The following is a 23,932-nucleotide window of genomic DNA, read 5'->3' as shown; positions in this document are numbered from 1 at the left end:
ATGTTGGGCTTACTGAAGCCCAATAGTGACTTCTGACTTGCAGAGCACACTAGAAGTTCTATAAATAGAACTCTAGTGCTGAAGTTTTAGGTGACAGGTTTTTGGAGCAACCCTTTTTCTCTGCACTTCTGATTCCTTGGCTAGCACCGAGTTTTGGAGGAGCACTGTTCGTGTGGACTAACTAGAGGCATCGCTGCTTTGCTTTGCTCGTGATCAGAAACAATTCTACTACAAATGTTCTGCTCTTCAAGAGGTAAACACATGAATCCTTAAATTGTTTAAGTATGTGTTTGATTTGTGATTAATGATTTAATCAAGATCCGTTTCAGTCGGATTTCTTCCACAAAGTGGATTAAAATTTTTGAAAAACCCTCTTAAAATCCCTTCATGCTCCTGTGTTGTTGGTTAAGAAGAAGGATGGAAGTATGAGGTTGTGTGTGGATTATCAGCAGTTGAACAAGGTGGCAATCAAGAATCGGTATCCGCTTCCGAGGATTGATGATTTGATGGATCAGTTGGTTGGTGCGGAAGTGTTTAGCAAGATTGATTTGAGGTCAGGATATCATCAGATTAGAGTAAAGGCAGAAGATATATCCAAAACTGCGTTCCGAACGAGGTATGGACACTATGAGTATTCTGTGATTCCATTTGGAGTATCTAATGCGCCAGGTGTTTTCATGGAATATATGAATAGAATATTTCATCCTTTTCTGGACCGTTTTGTGGTAGTGTTTATAGATGATATTTTGGTGTATTTGAAGTCGGAAGAAAAGCATGTCGAGCATTTAAGGATTGTGTTAGGTGTCTTGAAGGAGAAGAATTTGTTTGCTAAGTTGTCGAACTGTGAGTTTTGGTTGCGGGAAGTCAGTTTCCTTGGTCATGTGATTTCTAAAGGTGGTATTGCCGTGGATCCGTCGAAGTTTGATGCAGTGTTGCAGTGGGTATCACCTAAGTCTGTTTTTGAAGTTAGAGGCTTCCATGGATTAGCAGGTTATTATCGGAGGTTCAATGAAGGATTCTCTAAGTTGGCGTAGCCATTGACGCAGTTGACTCGGAAAGGGCAAGCTTATGTTTGGGATACTAAGTGTGAGAAGAGTTTCCAAGAGTTGAAGATGAGGTTGACTTCAGCTCCAGTGTTGATTTTGCCGAATTCGTTGTGATGCTTCTAAGATGGGTCTTGGTGGTGTGCTTATGCAGAATCGTCAGGTTGTGGCTTATGCTTCGAGGCAGTTGAAAGTGCATGAGAAGAATTATCCGACTCATGACTTGGAATTGGCGGTTGTGGTGTATGTGTTAAAGATTTGGAGGCATTATCTGTATGGTTCTAAGTTTGAAGTGTTCAGTGACCACAAGAGTTTGAAGCACTTGTTTGATCAGAAGGAGTTGAATATGAGGCAGAGGAGATGGTTGGAGTATCTTAAGGATTTCGATTTTCAGTTGAGTTATCACCCTGGGAAGGTGAATGTTGTTGCTGATGCTTTGAGTAGGAAGTCGTTGCATATGTCTGCTTTAATGGTTAAAGAGTTGGAGTTGATTGAGCAGTTTCGAGATTTGAGTTTGGTTAGTGAATTGACACCGGAGGGTGTGAGGTTAGGGATGTTGAAGCTGACAAGTAATATTTTGGAAGAGATTAAGAATGGTCAGAAGGAAGATTTGGAACTTGTGGATCGAGTGGTGTTAGTTAATCAAGGTAAGGGTGGAGACTTTCGATTGGATGAGAACGATGTTTTGATGTTTCGTGATCGTGTTTGTGTACCAAGTGTTCTTGAGCTTAAGAGACGGATTTTGGAAGAAGGTCACAGAAGTAGTTTAAGTATTCATCCAGGAGCGACTAAGATGTATCAGGATTTGAAGAGGTTGTTTTGGTGGCCTGGAATGAAGAAGGAGATTGCGTAATTTGTTTATGCTTGTTTGGTTTGTCAAAAGTTTAATATTGAACATCAGAAGCAGTCGGGTTTGATGCAACCGTTGTTTGTGCTAGAGTGGAAGTGGGATAGTATCTCTATGGATTTTGTTGGAGCTTTGCCGAAGACTGTGAAGGGTTTTGATTCAATTTGGTGATTGTTGATCGGTTGACGAAGTCGGCACATTTTGTTCCTATCAAGACCGGTATACCTGTGGCGAAGTTAGCTGAGATCTACATTGAGCAGATCGTTAGATTGCATGGTGTTTCTTCTAGTATTGTGTCGGATCGGGATCCGAGGTTTACTTCTAAGTTTTGGGAGAGTTTGCAAGTTTCTTTGGGAACTACGTTGAGGTTGAGTTCTGCTTATCATCCTCATACTGATGGTCAGACGAAGAGGACTATTCAGAGTTTGGAAGATTTGTTGACAGCTTGTGTTTTGGAGCAAGGTGTTAGTTGGGTTGAATGTTTACCGTTGATTGAGTTTACTTATAACCACAGTTTTCATTCTAGTATTGGGATAGCACAGTTTGAGGCTTTGTATGGTCGGAGGTGTAGGACGCTGTTGTGTTGGTATGAGTCAAGAGAAAGTGCCTTGTTAGGACCGGATGTGGTGCAAGAGACGACCGAGAAGGTCAAGATGATTCAAGAGAAAATGAGAGCGTCTCAGAGTAGGCAGAAGAGTTATCATGATAAGAGGAGGAAGGACAGTGAGTTTCAGGTTGGCGATCATGTGTTTTTGAGGGTGAATCCTGTAACCGGTTTTGGTCGTGCTTTGAAGTGTCGGAAGTTGACTCCTCATTTTGTTGGACCGTTTGAGATTATTGAGAAGGTTGGGGTTCTAGCGTACCGGATTGCGTTACCACCATCTTTGTCGAATCTTCATGTTGTGTTTCATGTGTCTCAGTTGCGAAAGTATGTGTATGATGTGTCTCATGTGATTCAAGTGGATGATTTGGAAGTAAGGGAAAATTTGACTGTTGAGACTTAGCCAGTTAGGATTGAGGATCGTGAAGTGAAGCGTTTGCGTGGCAAAAAGATCGTTTTGGTTAAAGTGATTTGGGTTGGACCAACTCGTGAGAGTGCCACTTAGGAGTCGGAAAGTAGGGTGAAGGTTTCGTATCCAGAGTTGTTTCCTTCAGGTAAATTTTCGAGGGTGAAAATTCTTTTAGGGGGGAAGAGTTGTAATAGCCCGATTTTCGCGATTATTTTATTTTGATTGTTTTATGTGTGTTTAATTATGTTCGTGTGCATTTTCATGTGATTGGGTATTTGAGGGGTAAAATAGTAATTTTGAGAGAATAACGTTTTATCATGTTTAAGTTAGAACCGTTTTATTAGTGAATTGTCGGTATGTGAGAATTAATTAGAGCTGAGGTTGCTAATTAATTACCGTTAGTGTGTTAATTAGTGGATTAGTGTATTTAGTGAGAGCCCATTTATTTTTAGTGGGTTAAGGCCCATTAAGGGAGAGGGAGTATATAAGCTAAGTCATTAGTGGTTAGGGTTAGAACTTTGATCATTTTTCACACAAACACAAGAGGAGAGAGATTGGGGTTAGAGAGAAGTGATAGGCCAAACCGCAAGTGCACGGTCTATCGAAGTAATAGTAGTAAAAGAGTATCGTTCCGCTAGGGAGTTATGAATTCGATTAACTTTTAGAGAATGCTTAGAAAAGAAGAAAGATTATAAAATAGGGGTTTTTTAAATAAGAGACAATAACAATAATAAGATAAAATGAGCCTTGGGATTATTGGTTCATCATAACAACGAATCCTTCACAATCAAGCCTTTATTCTTAATTTCTAAGGACCAGTTTCTCTTTAGCATATCAAAGCTTCTCTCGAAGTCAGTGAGTGTATCCCTCCAACAACCACACCTATTCTCATGGGTGATTGCCTTTGGGACCCTTGAAGATCGAAACTTTATGTGTCCCAAGGTTTGCTAGACTATTCTCATGTTTCGCAAACCTTGTCTAAATTCACTTGTTCGAATATCAAAGCTCCGCGTTCGCTTTATGAATTGATATTTGTGATGATGAATTAACCATTATCAAACCCTCCGCGTTCGCTTCCACAGTTTGATAATAATTAATTCATGTTAAAACGGTGAATTTAGATAAGAAATTAAGGTAACATATAATTAGGGTTTAAGGCTTGGATTGATTAGGATTACGTCATTAGACTTATCCAACAATCCCAAGACAAGAGAAGTCTACTCACTAACGTTCATGGTAGACATGGGGGAATAAGAGAGAAAGCAATAAAGTAATAGAACAATAATATAAAAGTGAACTTTTATTCCAAGAACAAAAGATGAATGTTTATGATGGAGTACTACTCTATTTATAGCTTTACATTTGACTTAAAATCTAAACAACTATAAGGGTTAATCAGTAAAACTACAACAGAGTAACTTGGGCCCGAAGAAAAAGTAGCAAAAGAGATTCTGGGGGGTGGCACGGCCGTGCCACATGTTGGCACGGGCCGTGCCAAGCTTCTGACTTTGTGGAGATATATTTTTGTCTCCGTATCTTCGTATTTTTGCACTGTATTTGTTCCAGTCCTCTTTCTTTTGCTCCAAGACACCTTCCACCATATATTCGTTCCTAAAATAAAATAAAATGCAATTTGAAGTAAAATATTCAAAAAGGAAATAAAACTAAAACTAAAATAAAATAAAACTAAATCTAAATAAAACGATACTAAATAATGCATAAAAATAGACTAAATATAGACTCATCAAACTCCCCCACACTTGAATCTTTGCTTGCCCTCAAGAAAAAGGCAATGGACATAGTAGCAATAAAAAGATTAATTATGGCAATGCAATTGAAAACAACATGTCTCTCTTAAGGTTTTGTTTCAAGTACACTAATCACAATTTCAAACATTCTTCGTGAACCTATTCAACCCAACGTCAAGTCTCAAGTGAGTGTGTGTGTGCAGTCCAACCTTTTTCTTGCTCCTGTATAAGACAGATATTATGAGGAACAGGTTCTATCCTTAATGCTAAAGTAACCGAGAAAAGTCCTTTCTTCATTTCATATAAGAGTGATGGAAATTTTAGTTAAAATTAAATTAAATTAACAATTAAGCACAAAGGGGCTGCAGATGCTTAGGGGCTATCTATCCTCATAGGAAGTCTTCTCGGATGTAATTGTCCTTTCCCCCTAGATTCAAAATCACCCTAAGCAGTGCTGCAAAATTTTCTTTTATTTCATCTCCGCGTAGGAAGTCTTTTTGGATGTAATTGTCCTTTCCCCCTAGCATTGATGAATTCGTTTATCTTTAAGTTCAAATTAGGGAGTCACCACCACAATTAGGAAGTTAGGGATTGTCCTTTCCCCCACATGTTGGTGCCATTCTCCCGCCCCAATATAACTTTAACAATTAAGCATATAACAATTAAGAACATTTGATTATTTTCCCACACAAACTTATATTACTTTTACTCTGAAGACTTTAAAGGGTCTAAGTTAACACTAAAGATAGAACGTGCTCCTTAAAATACCTATTCATACACTTGCTCAAAGATTGCAACTGGGTTCTTTTCTCATCGGAGATTTTTCACAATAAAACAAGATGTGGGTATAGCATGAATACAAGAAACCACTTTCATGTACAAGAAACAACCTTTACAGAAGAGACAAAACAAAAAATTTTATGCCATATTTTACATTAAAAACAAGCTACTAATCATGCCTTTCGCCATAAAAACAAAACAAAAGAATAAAGTTCAAGGGAGTTTGGGAACACTACGACTCTAGACACTTTATTAGCCCCCCCCCCCCCCCCCCCCCCCACACACACACACACACACACACATAGGAGAAGCATTGTCCTGAATGATTCAAAAGAAGAGAAAAGAAAAGAAGAAGAGAGAAGAAGGAGGAGAAGAAGAAGAAGAAGAAGAAGAAGAAGAAGAAGAAGAAGAAGAAGAAGAAGAAGAAGAAGAAGAAGAAGAAGAAGAAGAAGAAGAAGAAGAAGAAGAAGCAGAAGAAGAAGAAGAAGAAGAAGAAGAAGAAGAAGAAGAAGAAGAAGAAGAAGAAGAAGAAGAAGAAGAAGAAGAAGAAGCAGAAGAAGAAGCAGAAGAAGAAGAAGAAGAAGAAGAAGAAGAAGAAGAAGAAGAAGAAGAAGAAGAAGAAGAAGAAGAAGAAGAAGAAGAAGAAGAAGAAGAAGAAGAAGAAGAAGAAGAGGAGGAGGAGAGAAAAGTAGAGGAAGAGGAAAACTCACAATTTTATTGAGGTCCATAAGGTGGACTTTGGAGGTGAAGGTGTTGCATTATATTTTGGAGCATTTGATTGTTTTCTTCATTTATTCGATTGCTCCTTTGGACATTTTTTTTTTCATTGCAACACCTTGTCTTTGTTGCTTGGTGCTTATTCTTTGAACTTTGGTTTGCATCCATGCCATCCGTTCATCTTTATGGCTTCCACCGGCTTCTTGTACATAGTGCAAGTTTGCACCTACCTCCTCTTTATCACCACCATCATCACCATCCTCTTGTACCTGTGGGTTAGTACCAACATAAAACAAATTTTCCACCACCTTCGGATTAGTTATGTCCGGATTAGGTAGAATAATCAAACAAATAGCTCTAATAATTCTCCATTCATATTGGTAATTGTGAGTAGGGTCATGGGTTCTAAGGAAGGACAAAGTAGTGATAGTATATAATTCTAGATAATAGTTCATCTCTATCCCCTTGATCCCTTGTTTCATACTCACCCCAAACTTTCTAATAAAAGTGATGATTGCACCTACCATTATATCACCCTTATGATCCTGTTTCTTTTTAGCAATTGAAACAAGATAATCAAGCAAATAATAGCAAATGTTAACAGGATGGTTATAAAGCATAGCCTACAACATGAATAATTCATCAGTCCTCATCATTCCTATCTCTTTCCTAGTCTATCCATAGCATTAACATCAGGGTATCTACAAGCAGAAATAAGTTTTAGAGATAAGAGATTTATACCTACTCCTTTGCTTGTTATCTTTAAAATGGATGTCATGGTTGTGGAGTGTTGATTTCTTCCTTCTTGCATCATCATCTGAGCCAGCAATCTTCTTCCCTAAATTTTTTTTTTATTTTTTTAAAAAAAAAAATTCTTAGGCACGGGCCGTGCCTACTTTCTGGAGTTTAGGCACAAAATTTTTTTTTTCTAATTTTTTTTTTCAATTTTTTTTTGTTTTCTTTGCATCATCTTGGACAAGTACCTACAAAACAAATTTAAATAACACAAAACAAACAAAATAAAAGCAATAAAAGTCATGGGTTGCCTCCCACGAAGCGCTCGTTTAGAGTCATTAGCTTGACGGTTTAGAAAGTGGTTTATCTATCATATACCCAATCTTTCAGAAAGGGACAATGACATCAAACTAACATTCTCTCCCAAATCACACATGGCTTTGTCTATAGTTTCAGATCCTATGACACAAGGTAGGGAAAAGATTTCTAGATTCTTAAGTTTAGGTGGCAATTTGTTTGGAAGTATTTCAATAATATTCATAAACTGCTCATCTAACTTAGACTCATCAAACCCTTGTGTTAATGGAATTTCATGCTCATGAGATGGTGAAACGAATGGCTTTTCATTCTCTCCTATGGCTTTCTCACTTTGAGGCTCATCACTCCCTATCTCTCCTTCATTGTTCTTAATTTTCACAACGGGGTCCTCTAATTGTTTACCATCCCAAAGAGTAATAGCACTTATATGGTTTTTGGGGTTGGTTTCGGTTTGGTCTAGGAGGACTTCGGAGATTGAGAGGAAGTAGCCACATGTTGGGGCACTTGAGAAGTCTGAGTCTCAAACATCTGACTGTGAGTAACTATGGAGTCTTCTTTTGATGTAAGTTTGGCAAGAGAGTCCTTCAAAAATTCAGTTTGATTTTTAAGCTCTTGGAGCTGCTCGGATTGATTTATATAAAAAAATTCTAAAAAAAGTTCCAAGCTGGATTTTTGAGGGACTCTTTGGTTGTTTGTATAACTGGGTGGTGTTGTTTGTTGTCCAAAAAGATTTTGAGGGGTTTGAAAAAAAATTTGGTTGTTTCTAAACCCTTGATTATATTGAGCATAGTTTACTTGCTCAGGACTTCTAACAACACTACCTAGTTCGCAATCAATGCCAATATGGCCAAATACACCACAAATTTCACAAGAAGGAGATGCAGAAGAAGAAGAAGAGGAGATGACACTAACATTTTTGTTTTCAAATTTTTGGGTTAATGCATCAATCTTAACGGCTAGGTGATCATAGTTAGAAACTTCATACATACCTGCCTCCTTTTTAGAGGGTGAAGAATTAGTGATGGCTCTCTCGTTGGTCCACTTGTAATGATTTTGAGTCATGTCTTCAATCAAGGCGTATGCTTCTGTGTAATTCTTGTTCATTAAAGCTCCACCTGCAGCTGCATCAACATAAATTTTTGTGGTATACAAAAGACCATTATAAAAAATGTGAATAATACGCCAATTCTTTAAACCATGATGGGGACAAAGTCTAAGCATTTCTTTGAAACGCTCCCACACATCGTAAAGAGATTCTCCATCTTTTTGAGTGAATTGTGTGATTTGAATCCTTAATTGGACGGTTTTAGAATATGGAAAGAATCGGGCAAGAAAAACTTGCTTCATTTGTTGCCATGAAAAGATAGAACCAATTTTCAATGAATGAAACCAAGCACTAGCTCTACCCCCTAAGGAGAAAGGAAAGAGGTGCAGCCTTACGGCCTCTTGGTTTGCATTCAAGGTTCCACTGAGTCTTAAAAAGGTTGAAATATGAAAATTCGGATCCTCAGTGGGTGATCCGAAAAATTGATTTTGCTGCACTAAGTGAACAAGTGCAGGTTCTATTTCAAAATTGTCCTCAACCGTTGGGTACACAATAGCATCGTATGACTCATTTGAAGATGGAATTGCATACTTTTTGAGAGAGCGTTGCTTAGTCATATCGTTATTATCTTCCCAAGAAGTTAAAGGAAAAAGAAGAAATAGAGAAAGAAAGAAATAAAATAAAATAAGATAAAGCAAAAGATTTTTTTTTTATGGAGAGCGAGAGAGAGTTTTTTTTTCTAAAATAAAAGTAAAATAATAATAAAAGAGGAAATAATATATTTTATATATACATGTTTTTTTTTTAGAAAGAAATATAAAAAGAAAAATAAAATAGGATAAAATAACGAAAAAGATTTTTTTTTTTAGTCTAATCGTTAAAAAAAAGTTAACCAAATTGCAATAACTCCCCAGCAACGGCGCCAAAAACTTGATAGGCCAAACCGCAAGTGCACGGTCTATCGAAGTAATAGTAGTAAAAGAGTATCGTTCCGCTAGGGAGTTATGAATTCGATTAACTTTTAGAGAATTATTAGAAAAGAAGAAAGATTATAAAATAGGGGTTTTTTAAATAAGAGACAATAACAATAATAAGATAAAAGGAGCCTTGGGATTATTGGTTCATCATAACAACGAATCCTTCACAATCAAGCCTTAAACTTTATAATTCTATGTTATTCTTAATTTCTAAGGATAAGTTTCTCTTTAGCATATCAAAGCTTCTCTCGAAGTCAGTGAGTGTATCCCTCCAACAACCACACCTATTCTCATGGGTGATTGCCTTTGGGACCCTTGAAGATCGAAACTTTATGTGTCCCAAGGTTTGCTAGACTATTCTCATGTTTCGCAATCATTGTCTAAATTCACTTGTTCGAATATCAAAGCTCCGCGTTCGCTTTATGAATTGATATTTGTGATGATGACTTAACCATTATCAAACCCTCCGCGTTCGCTTCCACCGTTTGATAATAATTAATTCATGTTAAAACGGTGAATTTAGATAAGAAATTAAGGTAACATATAATTAGGGTTTAAGGCTTGGATTGATTAGGATTACGTCATTAGACTTATCCAACAATCCCAAGACAAGAGAAGTCTACTCACTAACGTTCATTGTAGACATGGGGGAAGAAGAGAGAAAGCAATAAAGTAAAAGAACAATAATATAAAAGTGAACTTTTATTCCAAGAACAAAAGATGAATGTTTATGATGGAGTGCTACTCTATTTATAGCTTTACATTTGACTTAAAATCTAAGCAACTATAAGGGCTAATCAGTAAAACTACAACAGAGTAACTTGGGCCCGAAGAAAAAGCAGCAAAAGAGATTCTGGGGGGTGGCACGGCCGTGCCACATGTTGGCACGGGCCGTGCCAAGCTTCTGACTTTGTGGAGATATATTTTTGTCTCCGTATCTTCGTATTTTTGCACTGTATTTATTCCAGTCCTCTTTCTTTTGCTCCAAGACACCTTCCACCATATATTCGTTCCTAAAATAAAATAAAATGCAATTTGAAGTAAAATATTCAAAAAGGAAATAAAACTAAAATAAAATAAAACTAAATCTAAATAAAACGATACTAAATAATGCATAAAAATAGACTAAATATAGACTCATCAAGAAGAACAAGAGAAAGGGGTTGGAGGCTAGAGCTAGAAGAGGATTTCATCTTTAGGAGCTAAATTGAATCCTTGGTTAGAGATTCTTGGTGTTAGAGGTAAGAGGGTTAGACTTCACTCATAATTTCATAACTTTTTCCTTTTTACCCATTTTTGTGAAATTGATGAATTGATTCTAATTGTTGTAGATTCATGCATAATTGATGTTGTTATGTTTGAGAACATGATATGTATGATAAATGTATGATTGTATGTGAATTAACATGTTGAAATGCATAAATATTGGTATATTGTGTTCTTGAGCAAATTTGAGGAGAAATGAAGTAGTGGTGTTGTATTGTGCATGAATTCGTGTTCATTAGTTATTGTTGATGATTGTTGAACTGTTGGAATCGAATTGGTGTAACTGGAATCGTTGTTTATGGATTTGTAGAGAAAATTGGTGGTTATGTTAGTGTTTTGAGAAACTTCTATGATTTTGGTAAAAGGAGTTGAATTGTTGTTTCTAATGCTTGATTCATGTTTGTTTAAGTGTATTGAACTTATATTGACCCATAAACTCTTTCTGGAACACGTTTTGGTGAATTGGGGATTTGAAAATTTGATTTTTGGGGGTGAAAGGGGTTGGAACCCGTAACAATTTTGACAGAAACTGAGACAGCAAGCTTAAGCGTGCTGCAGCGTGCTCTAAGCGAGCAGCTTCTGGAGTTAGGACGCTTAAGCGTGCTCCAAGCGTGCTAAGTCCAGAAGCTGCTGGAACTTGGACGCTTAAGCGTGCAGAGGACGCTTAAGCGTGCAGCTTCCAGTTCAGCCATTTTGATTCTTCATTTCGTGCACTTGTTCTAAAATGTTTCTTTTAACTTGTCAAACCTCTGATTATGCACTTAATCCTACTGGAACATGGTTTGAATCGAGTTGGACTTGATTTTGTGAATTTTCACTTAACTTTGGAAAAAGGTCCAAACATCGATTTTTCCGAAAACTCGTTTTTCTCCGGAAATTGAAGTGGGATTAAAGTTGTATGATGTTCATATGATTTTAAAAAATGGTTGTGATTAGGTTCATCAAGTTTTAGCTTGTTTTGCTTCGATAATTGCATTCTTTTGTAAAAGTGATAACGTGGGACGAATTTTGAGTTTTTCAAGATTTCGTCGCACTTGGCCGGTGAAACGCCAAAGTATCCTCTACTGCACCCACATGTGGCCTAGAGGTATACTTAGTTGAGGCATTGGAACTTGTTTACTTGGTTTTGACTTAAATGCTCAATTATTTCTAATGTCGTGATTTTGAGAGACGAACTTTGGTGAAAATGTTTTTAAGAGCCGATTGCCTTATGAATCCTTGTGGATAGTTGATATAATTTACATCGAGATGTTTGATGATGTATATATGTGACAACTACTTGTTGATTGAATTATGGATGTTGTTGGTGATTGTATATATGATGGTGAATTATTGTCGATTGCATATATACTAAATGTTGGTAATGGTGTGGTGATTTGTTTGTGTGAACATATGCATTTGTAGTCGAGTCATATGTTCATGCATTCATGACTGATGGTGGTGGATTTTATATCCAATTGAGGTGATTACGATGTTTTTGTTGCATCGGAGGTGACGACCTTGGAGGAGACTTGGTACCACATGCATCTAGATGAGTCTAGAGACATTGCATGCATTGTTGGTGAATTGAAATGCTTTTGAGTTGTGCATGATGATTGAATTTGTTAATTGTTAATTGACATGGTTGAAATTGTGATATGTGTATGATACTCTTGTTGATATGAACTTGGAATGATGATATTAAATGATCTTGAATGATATGAAAGTTGTAAATACTTGTGAGTACATGTATGATTTGTTATTCATCTCCCTTGAATATATCTTTCATTCCTCTGTTTATACACTTAATCCTACTGGAACCTCGTTTGATTCGAATTGGACTTGATTTTGTGAATTTCACTTAACTTTTGAAAAATGGTCCACGGATGGGAATAGGAGAGTTGAAACCTACCGAGATAGAATTAAAGTTAGCTGATCGTTCTACCATGAAACCAATAGGATTTGTTGAGGACATACCTGTTAAGATAGAAGGAAAATACATCCCGACTGATTTTATAGTCATTGACATTAAAGAGGACGAAGACGTCCCAATAATCCTAGGTAGACCTTTCTTAGCCACTGCAGGAGCTCTTATATATGTTAAACTTGGTAGGATTGTCTTTCAAGTGAGTGATACAATGGTAGGTTTTGAGTTGGAAAACGTTATGAAAGGTCCCGCTCTTTACTCTTGTTGCATGCTTAAGAATCATATTGTCAAAGAACGTTTTATAGCGTCATCTACACAATATGATATCTTTAATCCATTCTAAGGACCCTTTCTAACCGTCAAGCTAATGACATTAAAAGAGCGCTTCGTGGGAGGCAACTCACGCATTTATTTGCTTTATTTTGTTTGTTTTCCTTTGTTTTAAGTGTTTTGTAGGTAATTGTCCGAGTGTGATTCAAGAAAAGTAGAAAATTTTGAAGCCCCTATGTCCAGAAGGTTGGCACGGTCCGTGCTAAGGTTGGCACGGCCGTGCCAGATATTTCTAGTAAAAAGAGGCCAAAACTCCAGTAAGTTGGCACGGCCCGTGCCAAGGGTGGCACGGTCGTGCCCGACCTCTAGCCCCTATATACTCACATTTTTTCTCTTCTTCTCCCTCATTCACAAACCACAACCTTCTTTCATCTTCTAAACCTCTCTCTAAACCTCCATAACTATCAAACCTCAAACCTTCATATCTCCATCAAATCTCCACCAAATCACTCCATTCTTTCACTAAAACAATCACAAACTTCATTACAAACACAAACCACCAATCAAAAACAACTTTCATCCACTCAAACACACAATTCACCAAAACCCTAATCTTTCAAAACCCAACCCAAACACCACAAAATCCTAACCAATCTCCACATCTAAACCCATAAACCTTACTAAAACATTAACCCCAATCTTAAACCAATCCTTTCCACCACAAATCTTCCCAAACCCTAAACCTTCATATCAACCACAACCAAGGTCAAATGGCTTCATGAAGAAGAAGTGGAAAGGAACCAGCAAGCTCTTTCAGTCCTCCCCCAAAGAAGCAAGCACAAGTTAGGAATCATGGAATCCAATTCCAAGACAACAAGCAACGGGATAGGTATAAAATTCTCATCTCTAAAACCTTGAATCCTTCTCGGTATCCTGATTCTCATACTTTAGATGTGCTAGAGCTTTTAGATGATGTTTCTAGGTTGATAGGAAAGTAAGGTTGGACTGATATATTGAAACCTATGCGGGGTTATGAAAACTTCACTTATGAATTCTTAAGCTCAATTGTTTTTACAAAAGATAAGCTGAATTTTGATAACCCCAACCATAGAGTTGTTTTTCGGTTAATGAATGTCGATTATAATATGTCTCTTCAGCACTTTTGTGAAGCCTTAGGTTTTGCAAATGAGGGGTATATTCATGATCATTGGGATCCTAGCCTAAAACCGGATAATTATGAACCAGCTGACTTTTGGAAACAAATCACCGGTCTTAACAAATACGTCCCTAGGGCAAACAAAGCTAGCAACATTCATAACCCCGTACTTAGGTACCTTTAAAGGGTGATGTCCTGCATTATTTGGGGAAGAACCGAGCTAGGAAACACTAAAACCGATGAGTTGTTCATGTTATGGGCAATGCTCTACAACCACCCCGTCAATACTTGTTTCTATTTGATTGATTACCTAGACTTTGTCGGTACTAGACCGGCCGGTAGAGTTGACGTAGTGGTGGGTGGCATCATTACATACATAGCTAGGTGTTTTGGAGTAGGTGAAGATGAGGGGATCAAACCAATTGAGGGAAACAATAGGCTTAACATAGAAACCCTTATTGCTATGAATTTCATCAAACATCATCCACCCCTCCATTACCAACTCAAGCTAAACGTACCAATCATGTTTTTACTTCCTAACCCATCTCGGACTACCACCGAGGTGGAAGAAAATTGGTTGTATGTTGATGATGTGCAGGTTCTTGAAGAGCAAGATCATGATGCCAGAGAGGGTGCTCACATGCACCATGAAGAAGGAGAAGGTGCTAATTTGCACCAAGAGGAACACCATGACCATGAAACCGGAGAGCTAAATGAAGATCAAATATGGGCATGGGTTCACAATGAGGTTGAAAGGATGAGCACCGAGCAACAAAGGCAAGGTGTTGAAATCTCCGGACTAAGGAACGATGTTCAAAGGGGCAACCGCTTGACAAAAGAAAACAATGAGATGCTCCGCCGGATGATGCAACACCTACAACTCCAAGGTCCTCCTTATGGACCTCAATAGACATTGTGAGCTTTCCTCTTCCTCTCTTCCCCTCTCTCTTCTCTCTTTTTCCTACTCTCTCTATCTACCTCTTCTACTCCTTCTTCTTCTACTTCTTCTTCTTCTTCTTCTCTTTTAATTCTCTTTTGTTTGAATCATTGAGGACAATGCTTCCCCTAAGTGTGGGGGGGCCTAATAAAGTGTCTAGAGTCGTAGTGTTTCCAAACTCCCTTGAACTTTATTCTTTTGTTTTGTTTTTATAGCGAAAGGCATGATTAAGTAGCTTGTTTTTAATGTAAAATATGGCATAAAATTTTTGTTTTGTCTCTTCTTTAAAGGTTGTTTCTTGTACATGAAAGTGGTTTCTTGTGTTTTTTGTGTTCTTGCTATACCCATATCTTGTTTTATTGTGAAAAACTCTCCAATGAGAAAAGCACCCGGTTGCAATCTTTGAGCAAGTGTATGAATAGGTATTTTAAGGAGCACGTTTTATCTTTAGTGTTAACTTAGACCTTTTAAAGTCTTTAGAGTAAAAGTAGTATAAGTTTGTGTGGGAAATTAATCAATTGTGCTTCAATGTTATATTCTTAATTGTTAAAAGTTAAATGGGGCGGGAGAATGGCACCAACATGTGGGGGGAAAGGACAATCCCTAACTTCCTAATTGTGGTGGTGACTCCCTAATTTGAACTTAAAGAAAATAAATTCATCAATGCTAGGGGGAAAGGACAATTACATCCAAAAAGACTTCCTACGCGGAGATGAAATAAAAAGAAAATTTTGCAGCACTGCTTAGGGTGATTTTGAATCTAGGGGGAAAGGACAATTACATCCAAAAAGACTTCCTATGTGGATAGATAGCCCCTAAGCACCTGCAGCCCCTTGTGCTTAATTGTTAATTTAATTTTAACTTAAATTCCCATCACTCTTATATGAAATGAAGAAATGACTTTTCTCGGTTACTTTAGCATTAAGGAGAGAACCTATTCCTCATAATATCTGTCTTATACAGGAGCAAGAAAAAGGTTGGACTGCACACACACACTCACTTGAGACTTGATGTTGGGTTGAATAGGATCACGAGGAATATTTGAAATTGTGATTAGTGTACTTGAAACAAAACCTTCAAAGAGACTTGTGTTTTCAATTGCATTGCCATAATTAATCCTTTTAGTTGCTGCTATGTCCATTGCTTTTTGCTTGAGGACAAGCAAAGATTCAAGTGTGGGGGAGTTTGATGAGTCAATAATTAGTCTAATTTAATGCATTATTTAGTTTAGTTTTATAAAGATTTGATTTTATTTTATTGCATATTTATTTCCTTTTTGAATATTTTACTTTAAATTGCTTTTTATTATATTTTAGGAACGAATATATGGTGGAAGGTGTCTTGGAGCAAAAGAAAGAGGACTGGAGCAAATACAGTGCGAAAATACGAAGATACGGAACAAAAATATGTTCCCACCAAGTCAGAAGCTTGGCAAGGCTAGTACCAACATGTGGCACGGCCGTGCCACCTCCAGAGGCCACTTTTGCTGCTTTTTCTTCAATCCCAAGTTACCCTGTTGCAGCTTTACTGTTTTGCCCTTTTAGTTGCTTAGTTTCTAAGTCGATTGTAAAGCTATAAATAGAGTAGCTCTCCACCATAAACATTCACCTTTACTTTGAATATTTTAAGTATTATTTCAATAAAGTCTTTATTTCCTTTTACTTTCTTTTCTCGCAATTTACTTTATCGCATTCTCTCTTCTTCCCCCATGTCTACGATGAACATGAGTGAGTAGACTTCTTTGTCTTGGGATTCTGGATAAGTCTAATGACGTAATCCGGATCAAGCCAAGCCTTAAACCCTAATTATATGTTACCTTAATTCCTAATCTAAATTCACCGTTTTAACATGAATTAATTATTATCAAACTGTGGAAGTGAATGCAGAGGGTTTGATAATGGTTAATTCATCATCACAGATATCAATTCATAAATCGAACGCGGAGCTTTGATATCCGAACAAGTGAATTTAGACAAGGTTTGCGAAACATGAGAATAGTCTAGCAAACCTTGGGACACATAAAGTTTCGATCTTCAAGGGTCCCAAAGGCAATCACCCATGAGAATAGGTGTGGTTGTTGGAGGGATACACTCACTGACTTCGAGAGAAGCTGTGATATGCTAAAGAGAAACTTGTCCTTAGAAATTAAGATTAACATAGAATTATAAAGTTTAAAGCTTGCTTGTGAAAAGATTCCTTATTATGATGAACCAATGATCCCAAGGCTCTTTATTATTATTGTTATTTACTTTCAAACAACTGCATTCTCAAACTTCTTATTTCTTTCTCCTCTAATCATTTTCTAAAAGTTAATTAGATTGAACAACTCCCTAGCGGAACGATACTCTACTTACTACTATTACTTCGATAGGCCGTGCACTTGCGGTTTGGCCCTATCATGAAGCCGTAGAGTTCGTTTCCAACGTAGGGAGAAAGGTTTTTCTCCGTCAGTTGGAGAGTTTTGAACAGGCTAGTGTACATGATGTCGCACGAGGACCCGGTGTTAATCAGGACTCGTCGGACATCAGTGTTAGCCATCGATGCTCGCACGAGCAAAGGGATGGCGGAATTCGAAGCTCCACTAGGAAGTTCTGAATCGTAGAATGCCAAAGGTGGCCTTCCTCCGTGATTGGAGGAGGCCAGCAAGTTGACGCTCATGAGCTCCTCGAACTTCCTCTTCATGCTCCCCATGGAGACATTCAGCGTTCCTCCCGTGATGAGGTTGGCAGTAGGGAACTGTTCCCAGGTGCATGAGTAGGGGGTGATTTCCACGTTGTCAGGGAAATCACCGAGATGTTCCACGGAAATGGCGATGGTTTTTCCAGGTTCAGAACCGTCACCGATGAGCTCGACGATTTTTCTTTCCGCCTCTGGGTTCTTGACGAACTGTTTGAGCCGGCCTCTCTAGATGAGGAGCTCAATGGCATCTTTCAGATGGATGCAGTCATCAGTGGTGTGGTCGTGGCATTTGTGGTATCGATAGTACTTTGTCTTGTCGACCCCCTTCCTCTCCTGTGATGGAGCCTTTGGCGGCTTGATGCCAGCTTCATTCAGATCGGCTATGGCGATATTAGCAAGGATTTTCTCTCTTGACATGGCCAAGGGAGTGTACTCGGTGAAGTGACCGTTGGGCCTCTTGCTTTCCCGAGCAGCTTTGTCTTCCTTCTTTTTCTCATGAAAGGGCTTTTTGGAGGCTTCAGCAGTATGCTCCTCCTTCCTGGATTTGTTGAGGCTGTCCGCGTACAGCTCCTCTTCGTAGGCGATGTAGATCTTGGCGATTGCTAGGAACTCGTTGAGAGTCCTTGTTCGATCTAAGCGGACAGCTTTCTTCACGTCTGTGCCTTCGCACAGACCTTTGGCGATGAGGTACCGCTTCATTGTTTCATCGGCACCTCGTACTTGAACGGCTTCTTTGTTGAACCTCTCGATGTAATCTCTGAGGGGTTCGTTTCTTCCTTGGACGATGGCTTCGAGGGAGGCCACCGTCTTTGGTTACGTCTTTGACGCGGTGAAGTGGGTTGTGAACTCGTGACACAGGTCGCTCCATGAGTTGATGGAGTTTCTCCGTAAATTCTTAAACCACGTAATAGCTCCTCGCCTCAGGGTAGTGACGAAAAGCTTGCATTTGACGGCGCCTTGCACCGATCGGTAGGTGAGAACTGCCTCTATGTTCTCGATGTGCTCGTCTGGGTCAGTTGTCCCGTCATACGAGTCCATTTGTGGAGGCTTCTCCAGTCCGTGGGGAATGGGAGCTTCCCGGATACGCCGTGTGAATGGACCGTAAGCGTTACGATCGGTTCGGGTATCCCGAGAGTCCTCTGAACTGGAGGATGACCAAGAGCGCCCGTTGCGTCTGGGCGGAGATCTTCCAGGGGGAGTTCGACGTGAAGGAGATCTCCTAGGTGGAGTCCGCCTGGGAGGAGATCGCCTGGGTGGAGATCGTCGAGGGGATCTCCGTCTGGTTGATCTCCTGGTGTAACTTGGAGATCTTATGCTCACCGAGTGTCACGGGGATCTAGAGCGTGACCGACGAGGGCTCCCTCCTTTTCTACTACGTATAGGGGAAGGAGTCTGTTTGGTTCGAACTGATGGGCGTGTTTGCTCCAAATCTATCAGATGTCGGTTCTGTTCCTCGATTAACGACGTCTGTCGTTGAACCATGCGGATCAGGTTGCCGATGAGTACGACGGTTGGTGCAGCATCTTCAGGTGTCTCTGTAGGCCGCAGGGGACCCTGCAGAGGTCTTTGCTGGAGATGAACTATCTGAGCTGGTTCCTCCCTGGGTGTTTCCACAGGTGAAGGTGATGATGTCACGCCATCCCGTTGAGGGATACGTATCTCACTTCGTATTTGGGGATTGGCACCGTTGGCAGCCATGGTGTATTTTTTTTTGGAAAGCTTTGGTTTTTAGGAGTATAAAAATGGGGAGAGCTTATATTTTTTCCCACAGACGGCGCCACTGATCGTACCCGATCAGAAGGTAACTGACGGTGCTTCGAATGCGGTGGTTGTGACAGTGGTGGAATGCGTCAGAATGCTTCTTGGAGCGGATGGGGGGTGTGTACCTGCAAGCACTCCGATGCTCAAGTCAGTAGAGATCAGAGAGTGAGGGTTTTGAGGGAGAGTGAGATTCTACCATGGGGACTGCATTGAGTCTCCTATTTATAGAGGTGGAGGGCTGCAGAGCCGTTGTGGTGGCACACCTGGCTCTGGCGGTTACGAAATCGTGGGAAGTGTAACCGCCAGAGAGTTTATTGCGGGAACGTGCAGAATGTGCACAGAGACGTTGGGGTTCGTTTGAACCGGTCTCGTTTGCTCCGTGCACCCCCCTCGAGGAGAGGGGGTGTGTCGCAAGTAATGCTGCCAAACGTGGAGTTTGGGCTTTGGATTGTATTGGGCCTAAGTAATGAGCCAAAGATCCTTTTGGCCGGTCCAGAACACCATCGAATATTTATTCCTGAAATATAATAATATGCAATTGAAGTAAAATAGCTCAAAAAGGAAACAATATTAAAATAAAATAAACTCAAATCTAATTAAAACGAAACCAAATATTATGCTAAAACTAACTAATTATTGACTCATCAGAGCTAATTCAAAGAAGTTGTCCACATGGGAGCCTATGTTGGAGAAATTACGGAATAAACTCAACGTTTGGGGTAACAAATATGTGAGCCTTTGAGGTAGAATTACTCTTCTCAATTCCGTTTTGAATGCCATTCCCATTTTCTTCTTGTCTTTTATGAAAATACCGGCAAAAGTAGTGAAGATGGTCATACCGATCCAAAGAGATTTCCTTTGGGGAGGGGTGAGAGGAGGTAGGAAAATTTGTTGGGTTAATTGGAAGAGGATTTGTCAACCTAAGAGTAAAGGAGGTTTAGGGGTGAGAGATGTAAAGATTGTGAATTTAAGTCTTTTGGCCAAATGGAAGTAGCGGCTACTTCAAGAAAACCTCCCTCTTTGGAAGGTGGTGTTGATAGAGAAATATGGGGAGAACATTTGCATGCTCAATTCAGAGGACGGGGCAAGATGGTCGCGCTTTGCCTCGGGGTGGTGGAAGAACGTGAAGACGTTGAAAGTTGGGTTTGGAGCGAATTGGTACTCAAACAATGTGGTTCGCAAAGTGTCAAATGGGGTACTTGTTTTTGGAAAGATAAGTGGATTGGGGACCAACCTCTAAATCTTCTCTTTCCCCGGGTCTTTTCAATGTCGACACACAAAGAGGCTAGCGTTTGGGACTTGTGGAGGATTGTTGATGGTGGGGTACTTTGGAATCTTACTTGAAGGAGACAACCTTTCCTATGGGAAAGAAACCTCATTGGTAATTTATTAGCACTTATAGAAGGAGTTAACTTGGGAATGGAAGAGGATAGGTGGGTTTGGTTGTCGGAGGAGGGAGGTAAGTTCACGGTGCGGTCGACTTATAGAGTGTTGGAGGAGGGTGTACCTCTTCAAGAAGGGTTGAGTGTGCTAGAGGAGGAAGTGTTCGCCAATCTTTGGAGGAGTTCGGCTCCCTCTAAAGTTGTGGCTTTTTCTTGGATGGCACTTATGGACCGTATTCCATTAAAGGCAAATCTTCGACGCCGGAACATCTTGGCTCCCGGGGAACCTTGTATTTGTGTGCTATGTGGTGAAAGGGAAACGTCCCATTTATTTTTGCATTGTGAGGTGGCATTGTTAATTTGGCGTAAGGTGCTAGATTGGTTAGAAATCAATTTTATCACTCCCCAAAATTTGCTTGTCCATTTTGTGTGTTGGAATGGTGAGGTGAACCCTCGGAAATTTTGGAAAGCTTTTTGGTTGATTTGGCATGCAACTATTTGGATGATTTGGAAGGAAAGGAATGCGAGGGAAAATTCTTCCTCAATTAGTTAAAAGAATGAAATTGGCTGATATTATGACAATACTAGGTAGCATATATATCATTATGGTAGAAGTTGATCGTTGAAATGATAATTGATACAACAGAAGTCCAAGATATAAATTCTTTTTCTGAATTGGAATCTTTCAAAGAGGTCTATGGAATTCTTTTTCCGGATTGGAATCTTTCAAATTGGATCTTTAAGAACCAATTCAAAAACTTCGATGAGATAGTGGAAGACATTAAAGCGACGTCTTGGTGTTGGTTGTTGAGTAGATTGAGGATAGCTTCTTGCCTCTTCTACGAGTGGTGTTGGAATCCGAGAGAGTGCATTGCTCGGAAGTGAAGGAGATGGCACTCGAAGTTTGGTTTTTATTATTGGGATCACGGCTGTTTTGACATTTCCTTTGGTCATTCAGCCTTTGGGCAACTTAGACATGGTTTTTTAGCTTCCTGTTATACTCCCTCCGTTTCAAAATGAGTGTCGTTTTAAGTGTTTACACACATATTAAGAAATGCAATGATTAAAAGAAAAAGGAATGGTTATTTTACCAAATTATCCTTATTAACTTTGGAAGTAGTGTGCAGAGTATTAATTGGAGGGTACAATTGAAAAGAAAAAGTTATTATTGCATTGAAAACTGAAAGTAACATTCATTTTGAAACAATTTTTTTTTTTGCTAAAGTGACACTCATTTTGAAACGGAGGGAGTAGGTTTTTTCCAGCTTAATTAAGAGTTGCTAGCGCCTCTTGGTTTGGGGTGTCTGAACATTTAATTCTTGTAAGGGTGCTGCCTAGCCACATTTGTAACATGCTGCCTCTTGCACTTCTTGACTTGTGCCTGGCCTGTTAATTGATTATGCTATTTCAAAAAAAAAAAAATTAAAAATTAAAAATATTTTATTAATTAAATTTTTTTTTTTTCCTTCTCATTTTACAAATCCCGTGTCAATAAGGTCATATATACTGAAATGAACGATCACAATCACAATAGCGAGATGAGCACAGCGGCGCAGAACCAAAAAACCGAGAAATGCAGCGTAGGTTGTCCCGTTCTTGATCGCTGCCTCGCCGGCGGCATCCCCACAAAATCAGTGACCGAACTCGTCGCCGAAAGCGGAAGCGGTAAAACTCAAATCTGCCTTCAACTCGTTCTCATGGCTCAGCTTCCACCCTCCCACGGCGGCCTCTCCGCTTCATCACTCTACATATTCACCGAATACCCTTTCCCCATCCGCCGCCTCAAACAACTCTCCCGCTCTTTCCTCTCATCTAATCCCGGAATGGGAACTGACCCTCTCGACCGCGTTTTCCTCCGCGGAATTTACTCTGCGGAGAAATTCGTTGAATTTTTACCTGACATTGAGATTTTACTCACTTACTGGAAATCGAGGTTGCGTCCTGTTAGAGTTATCGTAGTTGATTCTATTGCTGCTTTGTTTAGATCTGAATTTGAAAACTCTATGTTGGATCTTAAACGTAGATCGTCCTTGTTTTTCAAGATTTCTGGTGGCTTGAAAACGTTGGCGGAGAGGTTTGGGTTGGTTGTGGTTGTTACAAATCAGGTAGTTGATTTGATTGAGGAGAATGAAGGTCTGAGGATTGGGAATTTTAGTGACTTGTATTCCTCGGGTAGAAGGGTTTGTCCTGCTTTGGGTTTGTCATGGGCTAATTGTGTAAATTCTAGAATCTTCTTGTCGAGGGAGGAATTTGGGGAGGGTAGTAGGAAATTGAGAACATTTAGGGTTGTTTTTGCTCCTCATTTACCTCAATGTTGTTCTGAGTTTGTTATTACAGGTGCAGGTGTTTTTGGTGTAGATATGGGTCAAAGGAATGGTGTATGAATTATTGTTGCTATGTTGTTATTTTTTTTTTTTTTTTAATGAAACAAATGTATGTATTGTATTGACTAATAGAATCAACTTCAACTTTTTGTTTAATGGAAAATTCTTCATTTTCTGACTTTATTTTTCATTCCCACCGAAGTTCTCTCTCACATAAATTTGACAACATAAATGTGAACTTCACCTTACATATAGATGATGAAGAAAACAGAGAAATGGAAAATCAACTTACTCTAACTACCAAGTGATGTAACTACTAATAACTGCACAAGACTAATAACAGAAAAGAGACCAACTCATAGTCACACAATTCGTAATTCGTTCCGGTACGTGGTACGAATTCGGGTACGCGGTACGTAACTCTTAAAGAATTCGGTACGTAAGGGGTATACATAGTCGGTTCGCTGTTCGGTACGTTCAAATATAATCATTGATATACTATGAATAAAAAATGATTTTATTTAAAAAATAAAGAAAATGATAAAAAAATAAAAAAAAAAGTACTAATATAATTTATAAAAATTAGAGACACATAGGAATGAACTAGAATAAATTAGTGTTGTAAATGTAATTGTGAATAACAAGAGGCAGTATCGGAAGTGTAAGAACTAGACTAGGTATCACGTGATATGTTGAGATGAATAGTAAACGATGATATTTAATCCCTATTTAATTTAACCTAATCTTTAAAAAAATAAAAACATATCTTTCTCTTTCTTAACCCTTCACCTACCCCTGTTAAGAAAGAAACCACTTTCACGCCCAGATCCTTCTCTTTCTTCGTTTCATCTCTTCTTCGTTCTTCTTTCTCAGTAGATCTTCAACATCTCGCCCAATTGTTATAGATTCCACTTCCAATTTGCAATTAATCAGAAACTAGGCATGAAATTGCCCTTTTCTTCCCGTAGGATTCAAAACTAGATGGTGAAAAACTGAGATTGTTTACGGGTTCTCTCTTCCATGGGATTGGT

The 23,932-nt window shown here is 39.0% G+C and overlaps 1 protein-coding gene, 1 long non-coding RNA gene and 1 other non-coding gene across 3 annotated transcripts; all 3 read left to right on the top strand.

The window, feature by feature from the left end:
- Positions 1–8,390: 8,390 nt before the first annotated feature.
- LOC146946834 (small nucleolar RNA R71) lies at positions 8,391–8,497 on the top strand. Its single transcript, XR_015029489.1, has one exon. It is a non-coding gene; the product is annotated as a small nucleolar RNA R71 (small nucleolar RNA).
- Positions 8,498–14,101: 5,604 nt separating this feature from the next.
- On the top strand, positions 14,102–16,416 carry LOC146946833 (uncharacterized). The gene is made up of 2 exons (XR_015028283.1): positions 14,102–14,733; positions 16,072–16,416. It is a non-coding gene; the product is annotated as an uncharacterized LOC146946833 (long non-coding RNA).
- Positions 16,417–22,034: 5,618 nt separating this feature from the next.
- XRCC3 (homolog of X-ray repair cross complementing 3 (XRCC3)) lies at positions 22,035–23,079 on the top strand. Its single transcript, XM_085744704.1, has one exon. It carries the CDS (start codon positions 22,089–22,091, stop codon positions 22,959–22,961), a length of 873 nt encoding a protein of 290 aa, XP_085600830.1. The 5' UTR covers positions 22,035–22,088; the 3' UTR covers positions 22,962–23,079.
- The last annotated feature ends 853 nt before the right edge of the window (positions 23,080–23,932 follow it).

The sequence above is a fragment of the Medicago sativa genome, chromosome 2, assembly GCF_051527215.1.
Source record: "Medicago sativa cultivar Bolivia chromosome 2, Bolivia_mono, whole genome shotgun sequence".
Classification (NCBI taxonomy): Eukaryota; Viridiplantae; Streptophyta; class Magnoliopsida; order Fabales; family Fabaceae; genus Medicago; species Medicago sativa.
Note: the sequence above shows the minus strand (reverse complement) of the source record. Positions and strands in the feature narration are given on the sequence as shown.

Excerpts from the sequence above, each read along its gene's own strand:
- XRCC3 (XM_085744704.1), top strand. The coding sequence starts at position 22,089 with ATGAACGATCACAATCACAATAGCGAGATGAGCACAGCGGCGCAGAAC.